Source organism: Tamandua tetradactyla, chromosome 9 (assembly GCF_023851605.1).
Source record: "Tamandua tetradactyla isolate mTamTet1 chromosome 9, mTamTet1.pri, whole genome shotgun sequence".
Classification (NCBI taxonomy): Eukaryota; Metazoa; Chordata; class Mammalia; order Pilosa; family Myrmecophagidae; genus Tamandua; species Tamandua tetradactyla.
The window spans coordinates 56,071,215-56,094,575 of NC_135335.1; the positions used below are offsets into that span (position 1 = coordinate 56,071,215).

At 39.8% G+C, this 23,361-nt stretch overlaps 1 protein-coding gene across 2 annotated transcripts in view; it reads left to right on the plus strand.

Moving 5' to 3' along the window:
• MTRR (5-methyltetrahydrofolate-homocysteine methyltransferase reductase) overlaps positions 1-4,540 on the plus strand; it is a 40,236-nt gene extending 35,696 nt beyond the window's left edge. For both annotated transcript variants that reach the window (XM_077116829.1, XM_077116830.1), the window contains exon 15: positions 3,451-4,540. In XM_077116829.1, coding sequence (XP_076972944.1) covers positions 3,451-3,595 — 145 coding nt within the window. In that variant the 3' untranslated portion in view covers positions 3,596-4,540. The remainder of the gene's footprint in view (positions 1-3,450) is intronic.
• Positions 4,541-23,361: the final 18,821 nt, after the last annotated feature.

Sequence of the window (23,361 nt, forward strand, 5' to 3'; positions counted from 1 at the left end):
TTGAAACGAAAGTTTCATGAAACAAAACTTCTATGTGTGGCACATCCTGGTGACGCCTGTACTGTTTCTTACTTTGTTTTTAAAAAATAAATCCTCAGTTGACATGCACATTTTGACTCAGTTGAAAAACAGAGGCTTGGGTTGGTGAACAAATTCTGGACATGATGTTGGTATACATTTTCACTTATTTTCTGATGAAGAATTTGATTTTCACTTTTCTTTTGCACGGGTCAGTGGTGAATTTTATGCTGAAGTTTTAAAGATACACCTCTAAAAAAAAATCTACAAAAGAGAGAAAGATATACTTCTAAATAGTAGAGGCAAAGTTATCTGACCCAGTGTGCAAATTACTTATAATTGAAAATCTGGGAGTTCTCTTAAATGGCCAAACTCTTAAAACGTTTTCTAATTCTTCTAAACATTTAAGGAAAAAGTACCAATCTTACCCAAATCTTCAATAGAGAGCTAGGAAACACCTCACCACCCCCCAAAACAAAAGCCTTTTCTGCATTTACTTCCCCACTAGCTGCCACCCTTTTCCTTTTGCTTTGGAGCAAAACCCCTCAAAAGATACCTCTGCCCATTGTTGCATTTCCTCTTAACTTCATGGCAATTGGGTTTTGGCTCCTGTGACTTGTCCAGAACACCTTGTTGAGGTCACTCTTGCTCATCACTCTGGAGGATCTGGTGCTCAGTTGCCAACTGCCTTGGTCATCTTGGGTGGCCATCCCCTTCTTGACAGCACTTTCTACACTTGGCCTCCAGGAGACCACCGTTTTTTTCCTCCACGTTTGCTGGCCATGTGGTCTGTGTCCTTTGCTGGTGGCTGCCCTTTGCCTTGACCTCAGGTTTGGAATGAACTGCGCTCTGCCCTTGGTCCCTTCTCCTTAGACTCCATTCCAAGGGATTCCGGGCAGCCCCATGGATTTAAATGCTGTGTGATGACAGCTCCCTGCCCCTTCTTCCTGCCAGCTCCTTTGTCCAAACTCCAGGCTCATGTTGTCACTGTCCTCATGACATCTCAACAGGGATGTCTGACAGACATTTCACACTTGGTCCAAAACCAGAGTGCTTGTCTCCATCCTGTTCTTCCAGCTTGCTTCTCCCTTGGCCGTCCCTGTCTCTGTTGGTGGCACTCCATCCTTCATTTGCTGAGGTAAAGCACAGAAACATTTTTACTCCCTCTCTTTCCTCCTCATTCCTCATCCAGTCCATCAGAAAACCCTGTTTATGCTCCTGTCTGGTCTGTGCCACCACTGCTGCCCCATTTGGATGCCTGCAGGAGCATCTTAGCAGATTTCCCTGCTTCCGACCCTGCGCTTCTGCAGCTCTTCTCAGAACTGCGGCCAGGATGGTTTTAAAATCCCAGTCAAATCATCTTATTCTTCTGCTTAATCCTAGCAGTGAGCTCCTGTTTCATGCAGAATAAAATGAGATGTAAGGCCCTCTAGTGGCCTAGTAACCTGTAAATCTCTTCTCCGCTGCTCTCTCTTTGTTCATTTTGCTCCAAGAACACCCCAACCCCAGCCACCTCCTGCCTTGGGGCTTCTATGCCAGCTGCTCCCTCTGCCTGTAAGTCTTAGTCCTGCTTTTCTGTTGGGCTAACAGTTTCTGCTCAAGTAATACTTTTTTCAATGAGTCCTACCTGGACCAAACTATTTAATACTCTCCAACTATTCCTTCATCCTCTCACACCTTACCCTGCTCTGCTTTTATCTCCTTCTGACCTGCCAGCACATGTTCCCTTATGTTTATGCTTATTAGGGCTCTCCCTAACACTAAAGGGAGGGATATTTGTTTGCTGTGATTACTGACTATTCTAAGACCTAGATGCTCAGTAAGTTTTGAATGAAAACAAAAAAAAAAAGAAATATATGATGTTTGATAAATATTTCGTTTATTATTGGTATGCACCATTCAAAACAAGCAAACAAGAGAGAAGGAATGATGGAGGTGTGCCTTCTGATAGGATGGCCAGGGTAGACCTCACTGAATGAAGTGACAACAGCCCTGCAAGTAGTCAAAGCAGGTTCTCACTAGTACAGAGAATGGCAAGTGGGGAGACCTCTGAGGCAGAAATGAACTAGGCAGGCTGGAGGTACGGCAAGAAAATGAGAGTGCTGGAGCAGAGTAGACAAGTGAGAACATGGCAGGAGATGGAGCCTCCTGGATGTGATCTGAGGGTCAGATCACATCCAGGCTTATGGATCATGATAAGAATTTATAGTTTTATTTTAAATGTGATGGAAAACCTTTGTGAGGATTTTCTCAGGTGATGTGACTCGATCTGAACTATAAAATGATCACTCTGGCTGCAGATGTAGGGGGTTGGAGTGAGGTAAGAGTGGAAGGGTGGAGAGCCAAGTAGGAGGTAGCATGTCACTGTGGTTTAAAGAGGGAACTCTGAGCCTGTTGACCTCATGTCGCTATGCGGCACTTTTCAGCTGTATGAAATGGAGCTGATGATATAAATAGGTAACAGCAGTCAGAGATGAGAAGAGGCTCAGAATGAGGTCTGTGCCACTGCAGCATCAAAGGGTCTGTCACAGAAGCAGGTATTAGTGAAAGAGATGAAGAAGGGAAGGCCACAGTTAGGGGCAAACCAAGAGAGTGTTGAACCAGAAAGCAAGGGAACTTTGTCTCAGAAAGACAGCACGTGCTGCAGACAGAGCAGAAAAGAGGAAGGCAGGAAGGGACGGTTGGGCATGGCAGCATGGCGGCATCGGTGACTTGGGGAAGGTCAGAGAAGACAGAACTTCCATTAGAGGAGGGAATGATGAGAAAGTTGAGGTACCCCTTGAAGAAGTTTTGCTATGAGGGGCCAGGACAGGTTCCTGACTTAGAGTGCAGCATGTGAGCGCCTCTTGCCTGCTCAGCCCTGCTCAGATGTTGGGCAGTAAGAGGATAAGTAAGACCCACTTCCCACCCGTAAGTAGCCTGCTCCCGGGTAGGAAGGCCACAGAAGCTGGCAGTTATGATACAGTAAGTGCAGTAAACATGCACCTGAATGTGCGTGTGTGTGTAAAAACTTGCAGAATTGTGCAAGAGAGACGCACATGTCTCACTCTGTGCCTCGAGAGTTGAGGGAGTGAGCTAGTGAGGAGCTGCCTGGGCAGCAGGAGCTGGGTCGGGGAGGCCCTGGGGCACTTCTCAGGGCCTTGGGCTGCTTCCAGGGAGGCTGGGGAGGCTGGGGAGGCTGGGGAGCCTTCTAAGTGTGGCGCGATGAGGCCTGCTTTCAGGGTGGCCACCGGGGATGAAGGCCTGAGCACGGATAGGGTAGGGGGATACACAGCTGGTACAGGGGACCTGTCAGGAAATTTTTGAGGTCCCAGAGATAGTGGAAATGTCCAGAGCTGCAGCAAGAGTGCAGTCAAGTGGATTTGCTTAGTGCATCAAGAGGGTTTGTTAAACATTCCTGTTTCTTAACACTGATATTGTTTTCTTTTCTAGAGATGCTAAGAATATGGCTAAAGATGTAAATGATACCCTTGTGGAAATAATAAGCAAAGAGGCTGGAGTTGAAAAACTAGAAGCAATGAAAATGTTGGCTACTTTAAAAGAAGAAAAACGGTATCTTCAGGATATTTGGTCATAAATCCAGAAAGAAAAGGGAGAAAATGAGACTTTTTTTATCTGAGAAATACTAAAAGACACTTATTTAAGCTGAGACTTTCCATTTTTTAAATTGTTAGTTTTTTCCTAACGTTTCGCACAGTAGGAGGGATGCGGAGTGGATCACTTAGCTGTATGGGGTGCCCTCCCAATTCAGTTGTACAATCACCATCCACCCCCCCCCCCCTTTTCCTCTGCCTCTCACCCTCCCAACTGCCCCGATGTGAGCGGAGCCGAAGCTGAGAGGCAGCCCTCAGGGCGCCACCAGCTCCTCCCCGGGGCCTCCCCTCACGTCCTGGAGAGCTTTCCAGAGACCTCTAGACGCGGGCAGTAGGGTGGACTGGCTGGGGATCTGCTCTTGACAACTGATGCTGCCAATTTTTTTCTAATATGAAAATAATTTACCGTTTTCTATGAAGAATAGGCATAAAAAATTTTATTTTTATTTAATGTATTAAAATTACAGGTGTACAGCATATCTAATTACACATTTAACTTTATCAAATTGTTATTTATTACCAAAACTGTATTTCTGATAAACGATATTTTAAGGTAATGCTGCTAGAAATGTGAGTTATATATTGCAATTCCACTCCAGTATGTTATTTATTTATCACAATTCTTTTTAATATCAGAATTCTGGAATTTGGGGAAATTTGCATTCAATTTAAAGACACTGGCATGTACATATTCAAGTAAAAGAATATTTTTCCACCTCTCTGACTCTTTTCCTTTCTGCTCCTCCATGTCATATTTTTATTTTTTTCAAAGCAAAATATCATTGATTTTTATCTCCATAAGGTTGAGTAGCCAAGGCATAGAACACTAGCTTCAATTAAGTCCTGTATTTTTTAAATTCCCTAGGACAAAATCCTCTCTTGCAATTTGTCACAACAGAAAACAAAATATAAAGGGTGTGATAACTTTCTCCTAGGCACTTGTATATATGTTTTTATTTATATTTTTTATTCAAAAGATTCGGATTTAAAAAACAAATCCCTACCTGGGAAATAAAAATATGAAGGAAATATGGCACAATCCTCAGATTTTATAAGGCTTTGTGGCTGGCTGTTCATTAAATTATTCTCTAATCTGTATATTTAATGGATTTCACAAGAGAAGCCAATCTAAAAAATAAAATAAGCTAGGAAAACATATGCAAATACTATGACATGCATAATTATATACACATCTTACATATCAGCCAAAATAGACGTAGTTGAAGAAGCAAAAGAGACAAAAGCAGTGTTCCGTATTGATAGCAATAACAAGAAAGTGTAACAGTTGGAAACTTGTGTGCACCTACCTACCAATATTGCTTACAAATTTATGACCCAAAAACTGATAAATCCATAAGGAGAAACTTGACAGATCTCTCCACATTCTGGGTGTTGGGAAACTTATCTAAGCCAATTTGTTTAGACACAGATCTTTCTGTTAGACATTGGTAGATACTAAATTTTAGACCGATACTGGTCAGCTGCTTCCCCACAGCCTTGCCAGTGATTTATAGTGAAAATAGATCTCAGTGCAAATTCTGCCACATATTCAGATGTTTATTAAGTAAGTATTTATTGCAATCAGGTACAGAACATTTCATGCAACCTATTCCTATTCTGTAATCTTAATGAATTCCAAGCCTTGTCTTTTAGGTGGGGCAACCACATCTTGCTTGTTACTCAAAATGGCTGTAATGGTATCCCAGGGATAAGGCTGTTCTCTTTCTTTCCATGAACCATGCTCAGGCCCAAAAGTTGAGCACAGTGCTGTATGTTAAGCCTCAGGCACCACCCTAACCCACTTAGGGGTGTGTATGGTGGGGGGTGGCCTCTAAATTACTTTAGCCAATCTCCAAATCTTGAATGCCACTGGTTTAACCAATGAGAAACCTTTTCTGATGTCAGTTATTCTAAAAAGCCACTTCTGCACCTACTGTTTTCACTAACGTTCATACTTACGGGTGGAGGCTCATGTTAATTGGTGGTGATAAAGTTAACAGAAGAACTTGTGGTAGCCATCTGTGGAATACGGTTTCCCTGATTGATGCTCACTGCACCTGGGGATTCCTTACTTTCTGTGTCACACACACGTGTGTGTGCTGAGGTATTCTAAAATGATTTATAGACACCATAATACAGGGACAGTAATAGACATACTTAGTCGTATACTAAGATAAATCAGATAAATGAGATGAAATATAAGAGAATTTAAATTTCACAATGAGCAAAACTAGATGATATATGTGCCATACCCAAGAAATTAGCCACCCACATTGGTTTCAAATATACATGAAACATTTTTAAAATTGACTGTAGTCTAAGTTATAGCTATTCTATAAGTTGCGTAAAATTAGGCAATGCTCACTGACCCTCATGTAATAAAAGTGACCTACAGAAAGCAATCCAGAAAGTCCATAGTGAATAATTTTTAAATACATGCAAATGATTGATGGCAGAAGAAGGAAGCAAAAATGAAATGCAGAATATTTTAGGACTGCATTGTTTTAAAGTATTATAAGTACTCATAGGATGAAGCCGAAACAATACTTGGAAGGCGCTTTCATTCATTTCACATATATTTGAGTGTCTACTTTGCCAGATACTGCTCAAAACGCTTGGATACAGCAGCGAACAGAATATGTAATGCCTCTGTTCTCAGGGGGCTCACATTCTTACCTTGTGGAGAGAGAGAATAATGAATAAATGTGTAAATTACATAGTGTCTGAGAAGGTGATCAGTGCTATGTAGAAAAATCAGGGGATGTGGTATGCATTGTTGGAGGGATTGGGCAATTTCAGGGTAGTTAGGGATAGTAAAGACTTGAAAAGGATTAGGGAACAAGCCATTGTGGGTTTCCTGAGGCAGGGGAGTTCCTGGCCTGTTGAAGGGTTAACAAAGAGGCCAGTGGGGCTGCAGTAGAGCGATAAAGGGAGACTAAGAGGTGAGCACAGAGAAGTAGGGAGGCCAGACTGCATTTCTTTAAGGTCATTGTGAATAAAAAGTCATTATCTAGTTTACATTCCAAAGATCTTACTGTCTGTTGTATTGAGAATAAATTAGAGGGACAAAAGATTGAAGCAGGGAGAGTCCTTGGGAAGCAGGATCAGATTTTTAGATTCAAGAGAGTCAGAAATCTTAACCAATATTAAACTTTACTAATAATACCAAGGGTGCTGGTAATTCCAGGACCCTGGGGAAGCTTTGAGAAAATCAGAACTTTCACCACTTGCCAGCTGATTGACTCTACTGTATTCGGCCACTCCCTGACCAATATTTACCATATGATACAGATATCGCATATGGGGCAATATCTGGAAAAAATTACCTTAGACCCAAATCTCACATCATTCACAAAACTTGATTTGAGATGGACCACAAGTAAAAATGCACAAGGTAAACCAATAAAATCTCTGAAAGAAAGCATAGGAGAATATATTTTTGATAGACATTTCTTAAACAGGATACTAAAGATAGTAACCATGAAGGAAAATATTGATTAATTATACTTTATTAAAAGATAGTAATAAATATATTCAAAGATAGTCTTTTAAAAATGTATCAAGAGCAAAAATGCAAACCAAGACTGGGATATTTGTAACACCTATATCCAAACAAATTTCTCATGTCAGGAATACAAAATTATTATGAAATTTTGTAGGTTATCCTACAAATTACAGGCATACCTCATTTTATTGCCCTTCACTTTATTCTCCTTCACAGATACTGCATTTTTTGCGAATTGAAGGCTTGTAGCAAACTTGCTTTGAGCAAGCTTATTGATGCCACTTTTCCAACAGTGTGTTCTCACTTCATATTGCTGCATAATATTTTGGTAATTCTTACAATATTTCAAACTTTTGCATTATTACTATATTTATTATGGTGGTCTGTGATAGGTGTTATTTGATGTTACAGTTGTAATTGTTTTAGGGTGCCACAAGCCACACCACATAGGACAGCACACTTAGCCAGTGAATGTGTTCTAACAGATCCACTGGCCTGCCATTCCCCAACACTCCCTCTCCTTAGGCCCTGTTCCCTAAGACACACACAATATTGCAAAAGGGCCAACTAATAACCCTGCTATGGCCTCTGAGCATTCAAGTGAAAGGAAGAGTTGCATATCTCTCACTTTCTATCAAAAGCTAGAAATGATTAATCTTAGTGAGGAAGGCATGTCAAAAGCTGAGATAGTCCAAAAGCTAGGACTCTAGAGAAACAGAATCAGCAGTAAATATATGTGAGATATAAAATTAATAAAAGTATCTCCTGTAACTGTGGGAACGCACAGTCTAAAATCCATAGGGCAGGCCGTGAAGCTGACAACTCTGATGAAGGGTCTGACAAACTCCACAGGAGAGGCTTGCCAGCCTAAGCAGGAAGAGAGAGGCTTGTCCTTTCTGAATCCTCCTTAAAAGCCTTCCAGTGATTAGATTAAGTGTCACTCATTGCAAAAGACACTCCCCTTTGCTGATTACAAATGCAATCAGATGTGGATGCAGCTGACATGATCATGATTTAATTCTATGAAATGTCCTCATCGCAACAGACAGACCAGCACTTGCCCAACCAGACAAATGGGCACCACCACCTGGCCAAGTTGACACATGAATCTGACCATGACAATTCCCTTAAGCCAAAGCCTAATCCAAAGCAAGACCCTAACTCTCTTCAGTTCTTTCAAGACTGAGTGGTGAGGAAGCTGCAGAAGGAAAGTTTGAAGCTAGCAGAGATTGGTCCATGATGTTTAAGGATAAAAGCTGTCTCCATAATATAAAGGTGCAGGGTGAAGTAGCAAGTGCTGACGTAGAAACTGCAAGTTATCCAGAAGATCTAGCTACACTAAACTTAACAGATTTTCCAGTGTAGATGAAAAAGGCTTCTATTGGAGGAAGATGCCATCTAGGACTTTCACAGCTAAAGAGAAGTCAATGACTGGCTTCAAAGCTGCAAAGGACAGGCTGACTCTTGTTAAGGGCTAATGCAGCTGGTGACATTAAGTTGAAGACATTCCTAACTCCTAGGGCCCTCAAGTATGCTAAATCTCCTCTGCCTCTGCTCTATAAATGGGAGAACAAAAGCCTGGATGATAGCACATCTGTTTACAAGATGGTTCACTGAATAGTTTAAGCCCAATGCTGAGACATACTGTTCAGAAAAAAAGATTCCCTTCAAAATATTACTGTCATTGACAATGCACCTGCTCACTCGAAAGCTCTGGTGAAGATGGACAATGAGATTAAGGTTGTTTTCATGCCTGCTGACACAACATCCATTCTGTAAACCATAGATCAAGGGTACTTTTTACTTTTAAGTCTTATTATTTAAGAAATATGTTCTTAAAGGGTATAACTGCCATAGAGAGTGATCCCTCTGATGGAACTGGGCAAAGTAAATTGGAAACCTGGAAAGTGTCTAGATTCCATGAAGAACATTTGTGATTCAATGGGAGGAAGTCTAAATATGCACATTAACAGGAGTTTGAAGAAACTTGATTCCAATCCTCATGGATAACTTTGAGGGGTTCAAGACTTCGGTGGGAGAAATAATTTGATGTGGTAGAGATAGCAAGAGAACTAGAATTAACAGTGAATCCTGAATTGCTGCAATTTCATGATAAATCTTTGAAGGATGAAGAATTGCTTTTATAGATAAGCAAAGAAAGTAGTTTCCTGTGATGGAAACAACTGCGGGTAAAGATGCTGTGAACATTGTTGAAATGACAACCAAAGATTTAGAATATTACATAAACTTAGCTGATAAAGCAGTGATGGGGTTTGAGAGGATTGACTCTAATTTTGAACGTTGTGTGGGTAAAATGCTATTAAACAGCATCACATACCACAGAAAAATACTTTTTGAAATGAAGAGCCATTTGATGCAAAAAAACTTCACTGTCTTATTTTTTTTAACACCACAGCCACCCCAACCATCAGCAACCAGGACCCTGATTGCTCAGCAGCCATAAACATTAGGGCTGCCAGACCTTCCAACCAGCAAAAAGAGTACAGCTCACTGAAGGCTCAGATGAAAGTTAACAGATTTTAGCAATAAAATATTTTAAAATTAAGGCATGTGTGATGGTTTGGAGGCTTTATGGGTCCGAAAAGTTCACGTTCTTAAAGCTAATCCATTCCTGTGGTATGGACCCATTGTAAGTAGGATAGTTTGGTGAGATCAGATTGGTTGCAATCTCTTCCTGTCATCCTTTATAAGAGAATGAAATTCCAACAGAGAGAAAGCCTAGGAATAAAGAATCTGAAAACAGAAGAGAATAGCAGATGCCACCATAAGCCTTGCCATGTGACAGGGGAGTCCGGGTTGCTGTCAGTTGGTCTTTGGGGAGGGAGCATTGCATAATGATATGTGTATTTGGGTATTTTCATGTTTTCAGAAATGTAAGCTTGTAAGCTAATAGATCCCTGTTATAAAAGCCAACCCGTATCTGGTATGGTGCATTATAGCAGTGTTTCAGTTTGCTAAAACTGCCAGAATGCAATGTACCAGAAATGGATTGGCTTGTATAAAGGGCACTCATTAAATTAAAAGTTCTAAGGCCATGAGAATGTCCAAATTAAATCATCCAGAGAAAGATACCTTGACTCTGAAGAAGGGCCTATGGCATCTGGGGTTTCTCTGTCACATGGGATGGTACATGGTGATGTCTGCTGCTCTTCTCTCCTGGTTTCTGGTTTCAAGCAGTTCTCTCAGGTCCGGTGGGTCCTTTTGGCATCCTCTGGGGCATCCTCCTTCTGCATCTTCAAACGTTTCTGTCTAGGTGTCTGTTCTCTGTATCGATTCTGAACTCTCACTGTGAGCTCTTTTAAGGACTCAGTAAATTAATTAAGACCCATCTTGAGTAGGCAGAGTCCCACCTCCATGGAAACAACCTAACCAAAAGGTCTCACCGAACAGTGGGTCTGCCCCACAAGATTGGATTAGAAGAACATTGCTTTTCTGGGTACAAAATAGTTTCAATCAAGCACAGGCAGTTTTACCAAACTAAAACAGTCTGCACATTGTCTTTTTAGACAAAATGCTATTGCAAATTTAATAGACTACAGTCTAGTGTAAACATGACTTTTATATGCTTTGGGAGAACCAAAAAATTCAAGTGACTTATTTTACTGTGATACTTACTTTATTGCAGTGATCTGGAACTGAATGTGTAATCTCTCTGAGGTTTGCCTGTACTGAAACATTTACAGATGAAATGATATAATGGTTGGAATTTGCTTTGAAATAGTTCATGGGGAAAGTGGCATTGACAATGTGGGGGCATAGGAGGAAAAAGATTAGCCCTGAGCTGATGATTGCTGAAGCAGTAAAGGGTACTTGAGGGTTCATTGTGCAGTTCTGTCCAGTTTGGGTGTGTTTGAAGTTTTCCACAATAAGAAGTAAAACTAAATACTTCATATAACAGGGAGGTACAGGATAATGGGGACTGTTTTCATGTCACCCAGCAAGGAGGGAGGATGTTTAGGAGAGATTCAGAGGGCACGAAAGTTTTACTGATTTTCACCAGGGTACTGTGTGGTCATGCAAGACATGGGAACAGTGCACTGGTTAATACCAGAGGTTCTGGAGCCAAATTTTTTGGGTTCAGATTTTGGGTCTTCTAGTTGCTTTAGCTTCTCAGTGTCTCAGTTTTATCTATAACAAGGGATTACTAGAAGGACACCTATGTCATAGGGGTGTTTTATTAAAAGACAAAGTATTTAAAGGCCTTAGAACCATAATTGCTTACAGTAATCAGTGTCCACCTCAGCTACTACTTTCTACTTTCACTCCCTTTCTTTTCTTCTCTCTCTAACTCTTACTCTTTCTTTCTAGCTTCATTTTTTCCTTCTTTTCTTATTTATCTCTTCCTTTCCTCTTCCCTTTTTGTTGCCAAGCCAAGATTAAGAGGCTTATAAGCTGACTGTGCTCACTTAGGGAAAAATAAATGATGTTATATTTCTATACATACAGACTGTGACTGTAAGTTTAAAACTTGCTATATAAAAAATAAACAAGTGCTTTAAATAATCCTTGAACCTGGGTTTTCTGATCCAACTTCAATTGTTCCTCTGTCATCCTGCTACCTCCCATGTGTCATCTAAATTAATACTAAACCTCAGAGTCCCCACCTGCAGTATGGTGGTTTCCCAAAACTGGGACTTCTAAGATGTGCTTGCTTTCTCACCTACAGCAGTGCCCTATTTCTTCTCTCTGCAAATTTATTTCACTGAAAGTGACTTGGCTTTTATCAAAGTTCCCTAAAATGTTTATGTCAAATGTATTATATTTCAAGTCACTCTTTAATCAGTTGGATGGATAAAATGAAATACTGAAAAGGGTGCCCATGTTAATAAATTTTATATTTTAAATTCTTGACATCAATCGTAGACATTCTTATGCTTTAAAGTTATTTTATCTTGGAATTGTATGTTCCCCTGATTGGGAACTTAATTTTTATTTAATTCATTTCTTTACTTGTGTACTGTAACACGACTAGAGTCTTTAAAAGCAGAAGATTTTGGACTGAGTAGAAGGAGTGATCATGGAGGAGATGATGACCATGTGACAGAGTCAGAAATTGAGTTATAGATTGCTGGCAAACCACCACCAGAATGCTACAGACTTTGAATAAAGCATGTTCTGCCGACGCCTTGATTTCAGACTTCTGGCCTCCAAAATTGTAAGAAATACATTCCCATTGTTTAAGCCAACCAGTCAATGGTATTTGTTATGGTATCCTTGGCAAAAACTAAGGCACTGTAAAAGTTATAGGGTCTTTTCAAGCTCATCAGAACACTGATGAGATTTTTTTCATTGAAATTGCCTTGAAACAATCGAAATACTTGCCATATCGTGGCCTGCTATCCATGAAAATAGTGTTGCTCATCATTTCTTCAAGTCTTTTGTAATGTCCTTCAATAAAGTATTATATATTTATTCATACAGAGATTGTACACATCTTTTATTAATTTTACTCCTAGTAATGGTAGGTATTCTGTGATTCCAAAATTATAATAATATATATATATTTTTATATCCAGAGCTTTATTTTTATTTATTTATTTTTGTATGCTGTGTGGTGAGGGTCACATCTCATTTTTCTTCCCGTTATTGCAGCACCATTTGTTGATTTTTTTTTGGAGGGGTGAGGGAGAGTGCATGGACCAAGAATCAAACGCAAGTCTCCTACATGGAAAGTGAGAATTCTACTAGTGAACTACCCTTGCAGCCCCCCAAAAATTATAATAATATTTTTAAACCTTACATAAATGAATTAATTTATTTCAAGAATTTGAAAATATGATTTAGATAAGATTCCTCAAAGGGATTTAGAAGATATATCAATTAAAATTAAATAACTGACTAAGCCACACAATAATATTATTAGAGAATTAATTCTGATGGGATTTTTAGAAAATTAAACTCCAGGTTTTATTTTGATTTCACCACTTTTCCCCCTAACATTATTTTTTTGTTCCAGAATCCCATTCAGAATACCAGATTGCATTTAGTCATCTTGTCTCATTAGTCTCCTCCAATCTGTGATAGTTTCTCAGTTCTTGTTTTTTGTTCATGACCTTGAGGTTTTATTTTTATTTTTTTAATTTTTGGGTGCATGGTCCAGAAATCAAACCGGAGTCTCCTGCATAGATGGTGAGCATTCTACCACTGAACCGCCTGTGCACTCGACCTTGAAGTTTTGAAAAGCACTCTTCAGGTTTTAAAGGAGGTTCCTCAATTTGCTGTTATTCATAATTACTTTGGGTTAATGGGACTTTGAGAATACATCAGAGATTCTCAATACATCAGAGATGAGGTGACTTGCTTATAGCTTCATATTGGGGTTTATAGGGTATGTTAGTCACGGTTCTCTAGGAAACAGAACAAACAGGAGATACCTAAATATTGTGAGATTTTTATAAGAATTGACTCATGTGCCTGTGAAGATGGGCAAGTCTGGATTCCGTAGGGCAGACTGCAAGTTAGAAACGCCAATGAAGGTTTTTGATGAATTTCTCAGGAGAAGCTGGCTGGATAAAGTAGATATAGAAATTCTTCTTTCTGACTATTGAAATCACCACTTCTTATTTTAAAGCTTTCAACTAATTTGATAAGACTTCATATTGTGGAACGAAATCTCAGTTAATTGCAGATGTGATCAGTCCTAGAGGTAGTCAACTTACTGACAATTTAAGTCCATAAAATATTCTCATAGTAACAATCAGGCCAGTGCTTACTTGACCAAACAATTGGACACCATAAGCTGGTGGTATTTTATTAAGCTGCCGGAAATGCAATATACCAGAAATGGAATGGCTTTTAAAAGGGGAATTTAATAAGTCACAAGTTTACAGTTCTAAGGCTATAAAAAAAAGTCCAAACTAAGGCCTGCAAGGAAAGATACCTTAATTCAAGAAAGGGTGATGTCATTTGGAACACTTCTTTCACCTGGGAAGGCATGTGGCTGGCTTCTGCCTGTCCCTTGCTCCAAGGCACCATTGCTTTCAGCTTCTGTTTCCTGTGGGGGTTCTTCACTTGGCATCTATGGGCCTTCACTTAGCTAATGTGTGATACAACTCTGGGTTCTGGCTCACTTAGCATCTCATGGGAAGGCACATGATGGCATCTGCTAGGCCCTCAGTCTTGTGTTAGCTCCGCATCAACTGTTCTCCATGGGCCTGCATCTGCACTCTGTCAGCTCTAAGATTCTTCAAAATGTGTCCCTTTTTAAAGGAACCCAGTAAACTAATCAGAATCCACCCTGAATGGGCAGAGCCACATCTCCATCTAATCAAAAGGTCACACCCACAATTAGGCGTGCCACATCTCCATGGAAATAATTTAGTTAAAAGGTTCTGGGGCGGGCCACAATGGCTCAGCAGGCAGAGTTCTCAACTGCCATGCCAGAGACCCGGGTTCATTCCCCGGTGCCTGCCCATGCAAAAAAAAAAAGCTTCTGCCCTACAGTATTGAATCAGAATTACAAGAAATGGCTGCCCCAACAAGACTGGATCAGGATTAAAACATGGCTTTTCAGGGGTACATAGTAGCTTCAAATGGCACACTGGCCAAGTAGACACAGGAACTTAACCATCATACATGCTATAACATGTTTTACCATTGGTGGCGTTAACTTTATCACTTGGTTAATGTATTATCCTGCCAGGTTTCTCCACTGTGAAGTTATTTTTATCCCCTTTCTTTACTCTATTCTTTGAAAATGAGCCACTAAGTCCAGCCCATAATCAAGAGGAGAGAAATTAATCTCTACCTCCTTGAGGGGAGATCTACATATATTATTGGCAATTTTTTGTAAGGAAAAACACATTTTTATTCATTCAATCATTTCTTTCTATTGGTGGAGACTGATGAATATTTATTTAATACTTTGGGTTATAATATGATACTATATTATTTATTTTGTTGCTCAAATTGTTCTAGCTTTACCTATGGGAGGTCTTTCAGATTGATTGCTGCGTCCCTTTGACACGCCACTTTCAATTTGATTTTAGAGCACGACCTTCTTTCTGGTGCTCAGACATGTTCTGCGCTCAATCTTGTATTTTCCCTGCCCAGTGTTAGAATCAACCATTTCTCCTAAGAGCCCTAATACCTGTTATTAGCAAATGGCATTTAGAATTCACAATCTGGGTGCTGTATGCTCTCATTGCTTCTGGAATGTCATTGCTTCTAGGTCCTCTCAATGGACTAAACTAAGGAAATATATGTGAGCATACTGACCCCTACATGTACGCACATATTTATCTTTGTTTTAAGAATAAATTTGTAAGATTTCGACCTTGCTTTAAGCTAGTCCATGTCTCCAATTTGTATTATATGTTATTGCATTTAAATGGTAGATGCAATATTTTAAAATGTTAGCACAGAGATTATAAAAGCATAGAAATAAACTCTAATTACTTCAGTTCTATTATTCTATGTTACCACTTCTTCATGGTAACATTTAAAAATAGAAATGCAATTATTTATTCCTTTCAGTCTCACCTCATGGATGAAAAAAGCTTCAGAATATAGGTGTAACTGTGACAAGATGGTTGTGTTTATTACGAAGCTTTATATGCAGTAAAGACAAGCGTTTAAGATTTAGCTCAGCCTTTGTAGTTCCATACAATCTGAAAGTTAATGTGAGCACAAGAGAATCTTCTCAGAGTTTATTTCTCGGTAGTATGTGATTTTTTTTCTGAGCTATTCTTTGTCCTGGTGTGAAATTTTAAGTGAAAGAAATTAGATATAAATATATTTACAAACAGCCAGAATCGGCCCTAAAAATGGTATAGTGAGTCATTAAACTTTAACGTCATTCTTGAAGGTCACTATATAGACATTGCAAAGAAAGCCATTACCTATGCAACAATAAAAAATAAGTAAATAGACAATTGCATAGAAAAAGAGAACCCAATTTCAAGAAGGAATGCCAGGAGGAAGGACAAAAGATACTGGCCTTCCATTGTCAGAAGGAATCCAGGGCATGTATGAATATTTTGATTATTTCTGCCAAGAACTGGACACTTATTCTAAAGCAATGGATTAAACATTCTCAGTGTTTGCTAACATTCAGCCATTTTCTCAGATTATTTTCGGAAGAAGAAGAAAAACCTTGGAAGTTTTCACCAGATAAAATAGAAATTTATGATGAATTTTCTGGTGAAGATAATTTAGGGGAAATTTTTCAACACTGGAGACATTTGAAAGCCATTAGCATCAATCCTGAAGAAACAGACTTGCACAGTTTTGCAATTTCTGGGACTTATTGTGAAATGTGTATTTATGAATCTCTGAGAAACTTATCCTATGTTTAAAACTTTTCCAAACTATTCATATATGTGATATCATATGAAGAAAAAATTTTGAGATTAAAATTTAATAAGATTTCTTTGATCAATTTTGAGTGAAGAAGGTGACAAATTTGCTTATCTATCTATTGAACATGAATATGCAAATTCCATGCAGTGGGCTGGCTTAAACAATGAGAATGAATTAGCTCAAAAAAAAATATGCAAAGAAGATCAATTTGGGCAAGTATGCAAAGTTGAGGATGGAAAATAGACGTTGTCATGTAATTCATTAAGGTGTCCATCAATGTGCAAGTTTTTCTCATCTTTAAAAAAATGCAATTATAAATAATTAATCCATTACTTTTTAATCTATGGTACTGTAATATTTATTAACTTTTAAAGTTTTTACTGACACGATTTTTTATATATGTATATGAAGTTCAATAAAAATCAGCATTCACTGTTCGTGCTTCTTCTCCAGTCACTGTTATTATGGGTTTCTTTACATAATTATTACTGAAAATAGTTTTGTCACAGGGAGGGAGTGTCAAATTCTTTAGGAATGCCAGAGCAGATACAAAGCTTGGCTGGGGAGAAGAAGCAGTGAGAGGTTGTAACTTTGAACAATTGTCTCCTGAAGGAAGAGTTTTCTATCATGCTAGAGGAAAAATTTCATTAAAAAAAAAGAAAGGAAAGGAACAAGGACCCATTTTAAAATTTTACCATTTTCTTTAACATGATATGTTTTCTCTAGCATGTTAAAATACAGATATTGGAATTGAGAAGCTCTAGCGCATGATTGGCATTCCCTTGCTTTCAATATTTTCATCATTAAAAAAAGTGCATTCTTTTAATTAGTTCCTTACACTAAGGACAAGCAGGGGTGGGTGTGAGGTTGCTAAAGTAGTGTTGTAAGGCTGCTATAGTATATAATCAAAAAATGAGGAGGGTTTGTTCAAGAATGTTTTTTTCTGTCTGCTTTGCAATTTAACCATGTCCATGGAGCAATCTGCCTTGCTTCTTTGCCAGCAATGAAATTGAGGGAGAAAATGAAATTGCTGACAGTCATGCATTAATTTTCCTGAAATCCTACCCTGGCTAGCATGAGCTAGGACCTGCTTTGGAGATTATAAGATACTGAGTTCCATGGAGACCTGTATGCTCCTCATTTCATTTCCTATCCTTTCATTGCAAAGCCAGGAGACCAATGTCTTTTTTCTTTTTTTAATCACACCAAATTGAACCATCATGTGTCTGTATATATTAATTACACCTAATATTTGAACACGTGCTTTGTTTTTTTTTTTTTTTAACAAGGACAGGCACCAGGAATTGAATCCCGGTCTCTGGCATGGCAGGCGAGAACTCTGCCACTGAGCCACTACTGCCCATCCAACATGTGCTTTTTTAAACTTCAATTTCAGATACAAATAATCAAAGGTAATCGTTGTTGTAAATATTAGAATACAAATTCAGGACAAATGCAAAGCTCATTCAAATAGGAGTCTTTATATTCCACCTGGCTCAAGAATATCTGGAGGCTTCTTATGTCTGGATTCAGATGTCAATCATGATACCATTCCACACTTTTTGGGGGTTCATTTTCTGAAAGAACAGTTCATTTTCTGAAAGACACTGCTTCCCTCTGACCATGCATAATGAGACTTTCGTACATAGTAGTGCTTTAGTGATTAGCCATAAAGTTACTGATGTATGAAGAGGGGAATTTCTAATTATTTTTCTCTGAAAAGAATGCTGACTGCATTTTTGAGTTGGAGTCTCTGAGTAAACAACAGAAGGGCCAAAGCTTAACATTAGTTCTGAACATCTTGGTCTACTTGCTTTCTCATGGCAAAGAACCTTGGCTTGTAGACCTTGGGTTACAGCCCGTGTGGTAGTCAGGTTTAGATGTCCACTTGGCCAGGTGATGGTGCCTAGTTCTGTTACTGTGAACTTTTTGAGTCACCAGCATGCAAAATTCATCTAGGCTGAGTACATCGGTCTGCCTTCCACAATGAGTGATATTTATTTTAATTAGCCAGAGGCTCAAAAGAGGGAGGTCAGAAGAGAGCTCGGCAGCTCAGCATACCTCATCTCAGCACTTGTAGCCCAGCCCAGACATTTGGAGATGCAGAAAGGAGTTGCCCCGGGGGAAGCTGTTGGAAACCAGAAGCCAGGTGAGAAGGCCAACAGACATCGCCCTGTGCCTTTCCATGTAGGAGAGAACCTCAGTTAAAAGTTAGCTGCCTTTCCTATGAAGAACTAAAAATTTTTTGTTTTTTGTTTTTTGTGTTTTGCTTTTTTATTATATAATATAACATATACAAAAAGCAAAGAAAGAAAAAAGCAATAGCTTTCAAAGCACTTTTCAACAAGTAGTTACAGGACAGATCACAGAGTTTGTCATGGACTACGTAATGATCCTCTCAGGTTTTTCCTTCTAGCTGCCCCAGAATATAGAAGGCTAGAAGGAAAAAATGGTTTTTTTTATCATTACAATCAACTTTTTTTTTTTGCATGAGTGAAAAATAACATATATACAAAAAAGCAATAAATTTTGAACCACACTACCACAGTTAGTTGTAGAACATATTTTGGATTTTCACATGGGTACAATTCCACAATTTTAGGTTTTTATTTCTAGCTGCTCTAAGACATTGGAGACTAAAAGAGTTATCAGTTTATCAGCACTCATATTTATTAAATCCTATCTTCTCTGTATAACTCCGCCATCACCTATTATCTTTCTATCCCTCTCTTTAGGTATGTTTGAGCTATGGCCATTCTAACTTTTTCACATTGGAAAGGTCTTTCACTAATATGGGAAAGGGAGGTGGAACTATCTGATGTTCTGGAGACGCTGGGCTAGGTTTCAGGACTTATCCGGACCAGGGACCCATCTGGAGGTTGTAGGTTTCTGGAAAGTAACTCTAGTGCATGGAACCCTTGTGGAATCTTATATATTTCCCTAGGCGTTCTTTAGGATTGGCTGGAATGGTCCTAGTTGGGGTTTAGTACGTTATGATCGGTAGCAATGTCTAACTGGAGCTTATGTAAGAGTGTAGCACACAGGCCCCTGGCAGCAAGTAGGCTCCTTGTTTACTCAAGCTACTCCCTCTTTGGACAGTCTCCCAGCCCCAAGGACAGTGGAAAACGCACATAAGTGAGGATAAGTTGCTTCCGTAGGAGCCCCCACTCCCGTAACCAGTCCTCCATTTCTGTACATTCAGCTTTGCAATCCTTCTGGGTCTGGTCGCTGGCACACAGCCAATCATCTTCCTCGAGCATCACCAGTTACCATATTGGGAAAAGCCTGTCCCAAATGAGCCACTTTGTCTATAAAATCTTGTATCATCCCCTGCTTGGGGCTCAGACTTTCAGAGGCTACTTGGCTGAACTCTATGGCCATGGACTAATAAAACCTACTTCCTGAAACTTCGGAGCCTTGATCCTGGTTTGTTCCGTTTCCGCATAACGTTCCTGGAGGCTTGCAGCTGTTTTCCTGGTTTCGTGCTACAAGCACAACCTCCAGAGTAGCCTCTCAACTCTATTTGAACTCTCTCTACCACTGATACTTTATTAATTACACTTCTTTCCCCCCTTTTGGTCAGGATGGAATTACTGATACCATGGTGCCAGGGCTGGATTCATCCCTGGATAAAGGGGGGAGGGCAGTGATTTCACTTGCAGAGTTGGGCTTAGAGAGAGTGAGGCCACATCTAAGCCTCAAGAGAGGTCCTTCAGAAGTAACCCTTAGGGATACCTATAGGTAGGCTAAACTTCTCTGCTACCTACATAAGCTTCACAAGAGTCAGCTTCAAGATCAAGGATGTGGCCTATTGATTTGGGTGTCCCTAAAGTTTGATACAGTATCAGGGGATTCCCTGATGGTAAAGTTTAATAGTTCCATATTTTTTCTCCCATCCCTCAAGGGACTTTGCCAGCATTATTTGATTATGTGCTTAATATACTCTAGGATGTATCCAGGCATTACATTAAACTATACAGTATTAAAGGACTTCTTTCTTATTCTGGGCTCCCTGTGTTTCAGTTGTTCAAATGAACGATACAGATGGGTTGAGTTAGATTATGTACCACAGAAAATTTACATTCCAGATCAAATAACCTTTCTTTCTTGGGCCTCAAAAAGTATTGTGCTTCTAAAATGTAGACAATGTCTTCCTTACCCCTGTGTTCTAAATTACTTTAACCCCAATCTGATTAAAGTGCTATAAGTTTTTGACTAAATAAATCCCCTGTTATTAAAAATCCATCCATTTGCATTCTGGCAGCTTTGGCAGACTGAAACAGTTTGGTACTGGAAAGTAGGGTGCTGCTGCAATTTGCAAATAACAGACATGTTGGAATAGTTCTTTTTGGATGGATAAGGGGAAGATTTTGGAGGAACTGCGAGGAGCTTGATGGAAAAGGCTTGGAGGACTTTGAGGAGATGTGTTGGTGTAAATGAAATTGGTGTAAATGGAACCACTGCTAGTCTGGGCAAAGGGGGACAAAAAAGGGACAAATCGGAGTTTGCAGAGTGAGAGCCTTGAAGCTAGGGTCTAAAGCCAAGAAACCTCAGGCCAGGAGAGTGGGCCCAGTCATATATGTGGGGAGGGTGAGTTTGCCCCAGGAGCAAAGGGCAGGACTTCCACTTTGTTGCTCAGGAAGAGTTGTGCCACCCCAGGCATTGGAGAGGGTGGAGCACATAAACCAGGGACTAGAGGGAGCCTGGCTGCCACCTCATTGTTCTGGAGGGGTTGAGCATGTGCCACGGAGATGGCAGAGAGCCCAGGTACTTCCTCAAAGCTTGGAGAGGATGGAGCCAAGAAAAAGGTGGTCTCTCCAATGTCCCCTAAGATTTCAACCACCCCAGTGTTTTGAGAGAGCAAGACCACTGCATAGGCCCTTGGAATGTAGTGAGACTGCCACTTTCTAAAGTCCCGAGGATAAATGGCTCAGACTTTGAATTCCAATGGAGTTTGCCCTGCAGGTTTTCAGTACTGTTTGGGTCTGGTGACCTCTATGTTTCTTCCAGTCTCTCCCTATGGAAATGAAGACAAATATCCTATGACTGTCCTTCCTTTGCATGTGAAACTCAAAACAAGTTGTATTGTTTTAAGTTTCACAGGTCCAAAGTGAGAAGAGAATTTTTGTCTTAGAATGGACCATATTTGTAGCTGATTTTGATGAGATTTTCTACTATCTTTGAGCTGGTATTGTATTTGTACTGAAATGATTTGGAGCTTGTCATGATCAGGTTCATGCGTCAACTTGGCCACGTGGTGGTACCTGTTTGTCTGGTTGGGCAAGTGCTCCCTTTCTTTTGCTATGAGGACATTTCATAGAATTAAATCATGATTACATCCACAGCTGATTCCATTTTTAATCAGCCAAGGGGAGTGTCTTCTCTAATGAATGATGCTTAATCTAATCACTGGGAGCCTTTTAAAGAGGACTCAGAAGAGACAGGCTCTCTTCCTGCTTCAGTTGATGAGCCTCTCCTGTGGAATTCGTCCAGACCCTCCATTGGAATCTTCAGCTTCACTGCCTGCCCTACAGATTTTGGACTCTACGTTCCCATGGTTATGTGAGACACTTGTATAAATTTTATATTTATGAATATTTTCTGCTGATTCTGTTTCTCTAGAGAACCCTAACTAATACAGGACTTTTGTGATGTGATGAAGTGAATGTATTTTATTAAGTATGGTTTAAGGTGATGTGTATAGTTGCCAAGTTGATAAGGAGTGGACATGTGGTAGTTAGGTTCAGGTGTCAACTTGGCCAGGTGATGGTACCTAGTTCTGTTGCTGTGGACTTGAACCATTAGCATGTGAAATTCATCTATGGCTGATTACATCTGCTGTCGGCTAACGGGAGTGTCTTATGCAATGAATGATGTTTAATTTAATTAGCTGCAGGATTAAAAGAGAGCAGTCAGAAAAGAGCTCAATAGCTCAGCACTCACAGTTTAGCCTAGACATCTGTAAATGCAGAAAGGAATCACCCTGGGGAAGGCTGTTGGAACCCAGAAGCTAGGAGAGAAGACCAGCAGAGGTCGCCATCTGACTTCCCATGTAAGAGAGAACCTCAGATGAAAGTTAACTGTCTTTTATTTGAAGAACTATAAGTTTTTTTTTTTTTTTTTTTTTTTTTTTTTTTTTTTTTAGGGAGGAAGGGAAGGAAAGACAGAGAGAAGGAAGGAAGGGAGGAAGAAAGGGAAACATCTTTTAAACATTTTCTTGTTTTATTATATTTTGTTTGTTTGTTTGTTTTTTACATGGGCTGGGGCCGGGAATCGAACCGGGGTCCTCCGGCATGGCAGGCAAGCACTCTTGCCCGCTGAGCCACCGCGGCCCGCCCGTATTTGAAGAACTATAAGTTTTTAACTAAATAAATCCCTGTTCTAGTTTATAAGCTGCTGGAAAGCGAACAGCTTTCAGTTCCAAAACAGGACAGCTTTTAAAAAGGGAAATTTATTAAGTTGCAAGTTTACAGTTCTAAGGCTATGAAAATGTCCAAATTAAGGCAAGGTTATGAAAACGTCCAATCTAAGGTATCCAAGGAAAGATACCTTGGTTCAAGAAGGCCAAAGACATTCATGGTTTCTCTCTCAGTGGGGAGGGAGCATGGGGACATCTGCCAACTTTCTCCCCAGGCTTCTTCAATGATTCCCTCAGGCCTCTGTCCATTCTGTTGACTCTGTTGATTCTGGTGGCTCTCGTGGCTCTGAAGCTTTTCCCAAAATAGTTCCCTCTTAATGGGCTACAGTAGGTAACCCCGCCTTGAATGGGTGAAGACACATCTCCATGGAAACCATCTAATCAAAAGTTACCACCCACAATTGGGTGGGTTGCATCTACATGGAAACAATCAAAAAGATACCACCAGCAATACTGAATGAGGATTAAAGGACGTGGCTTTTCTGGGGTATACAACAGATTCAAAT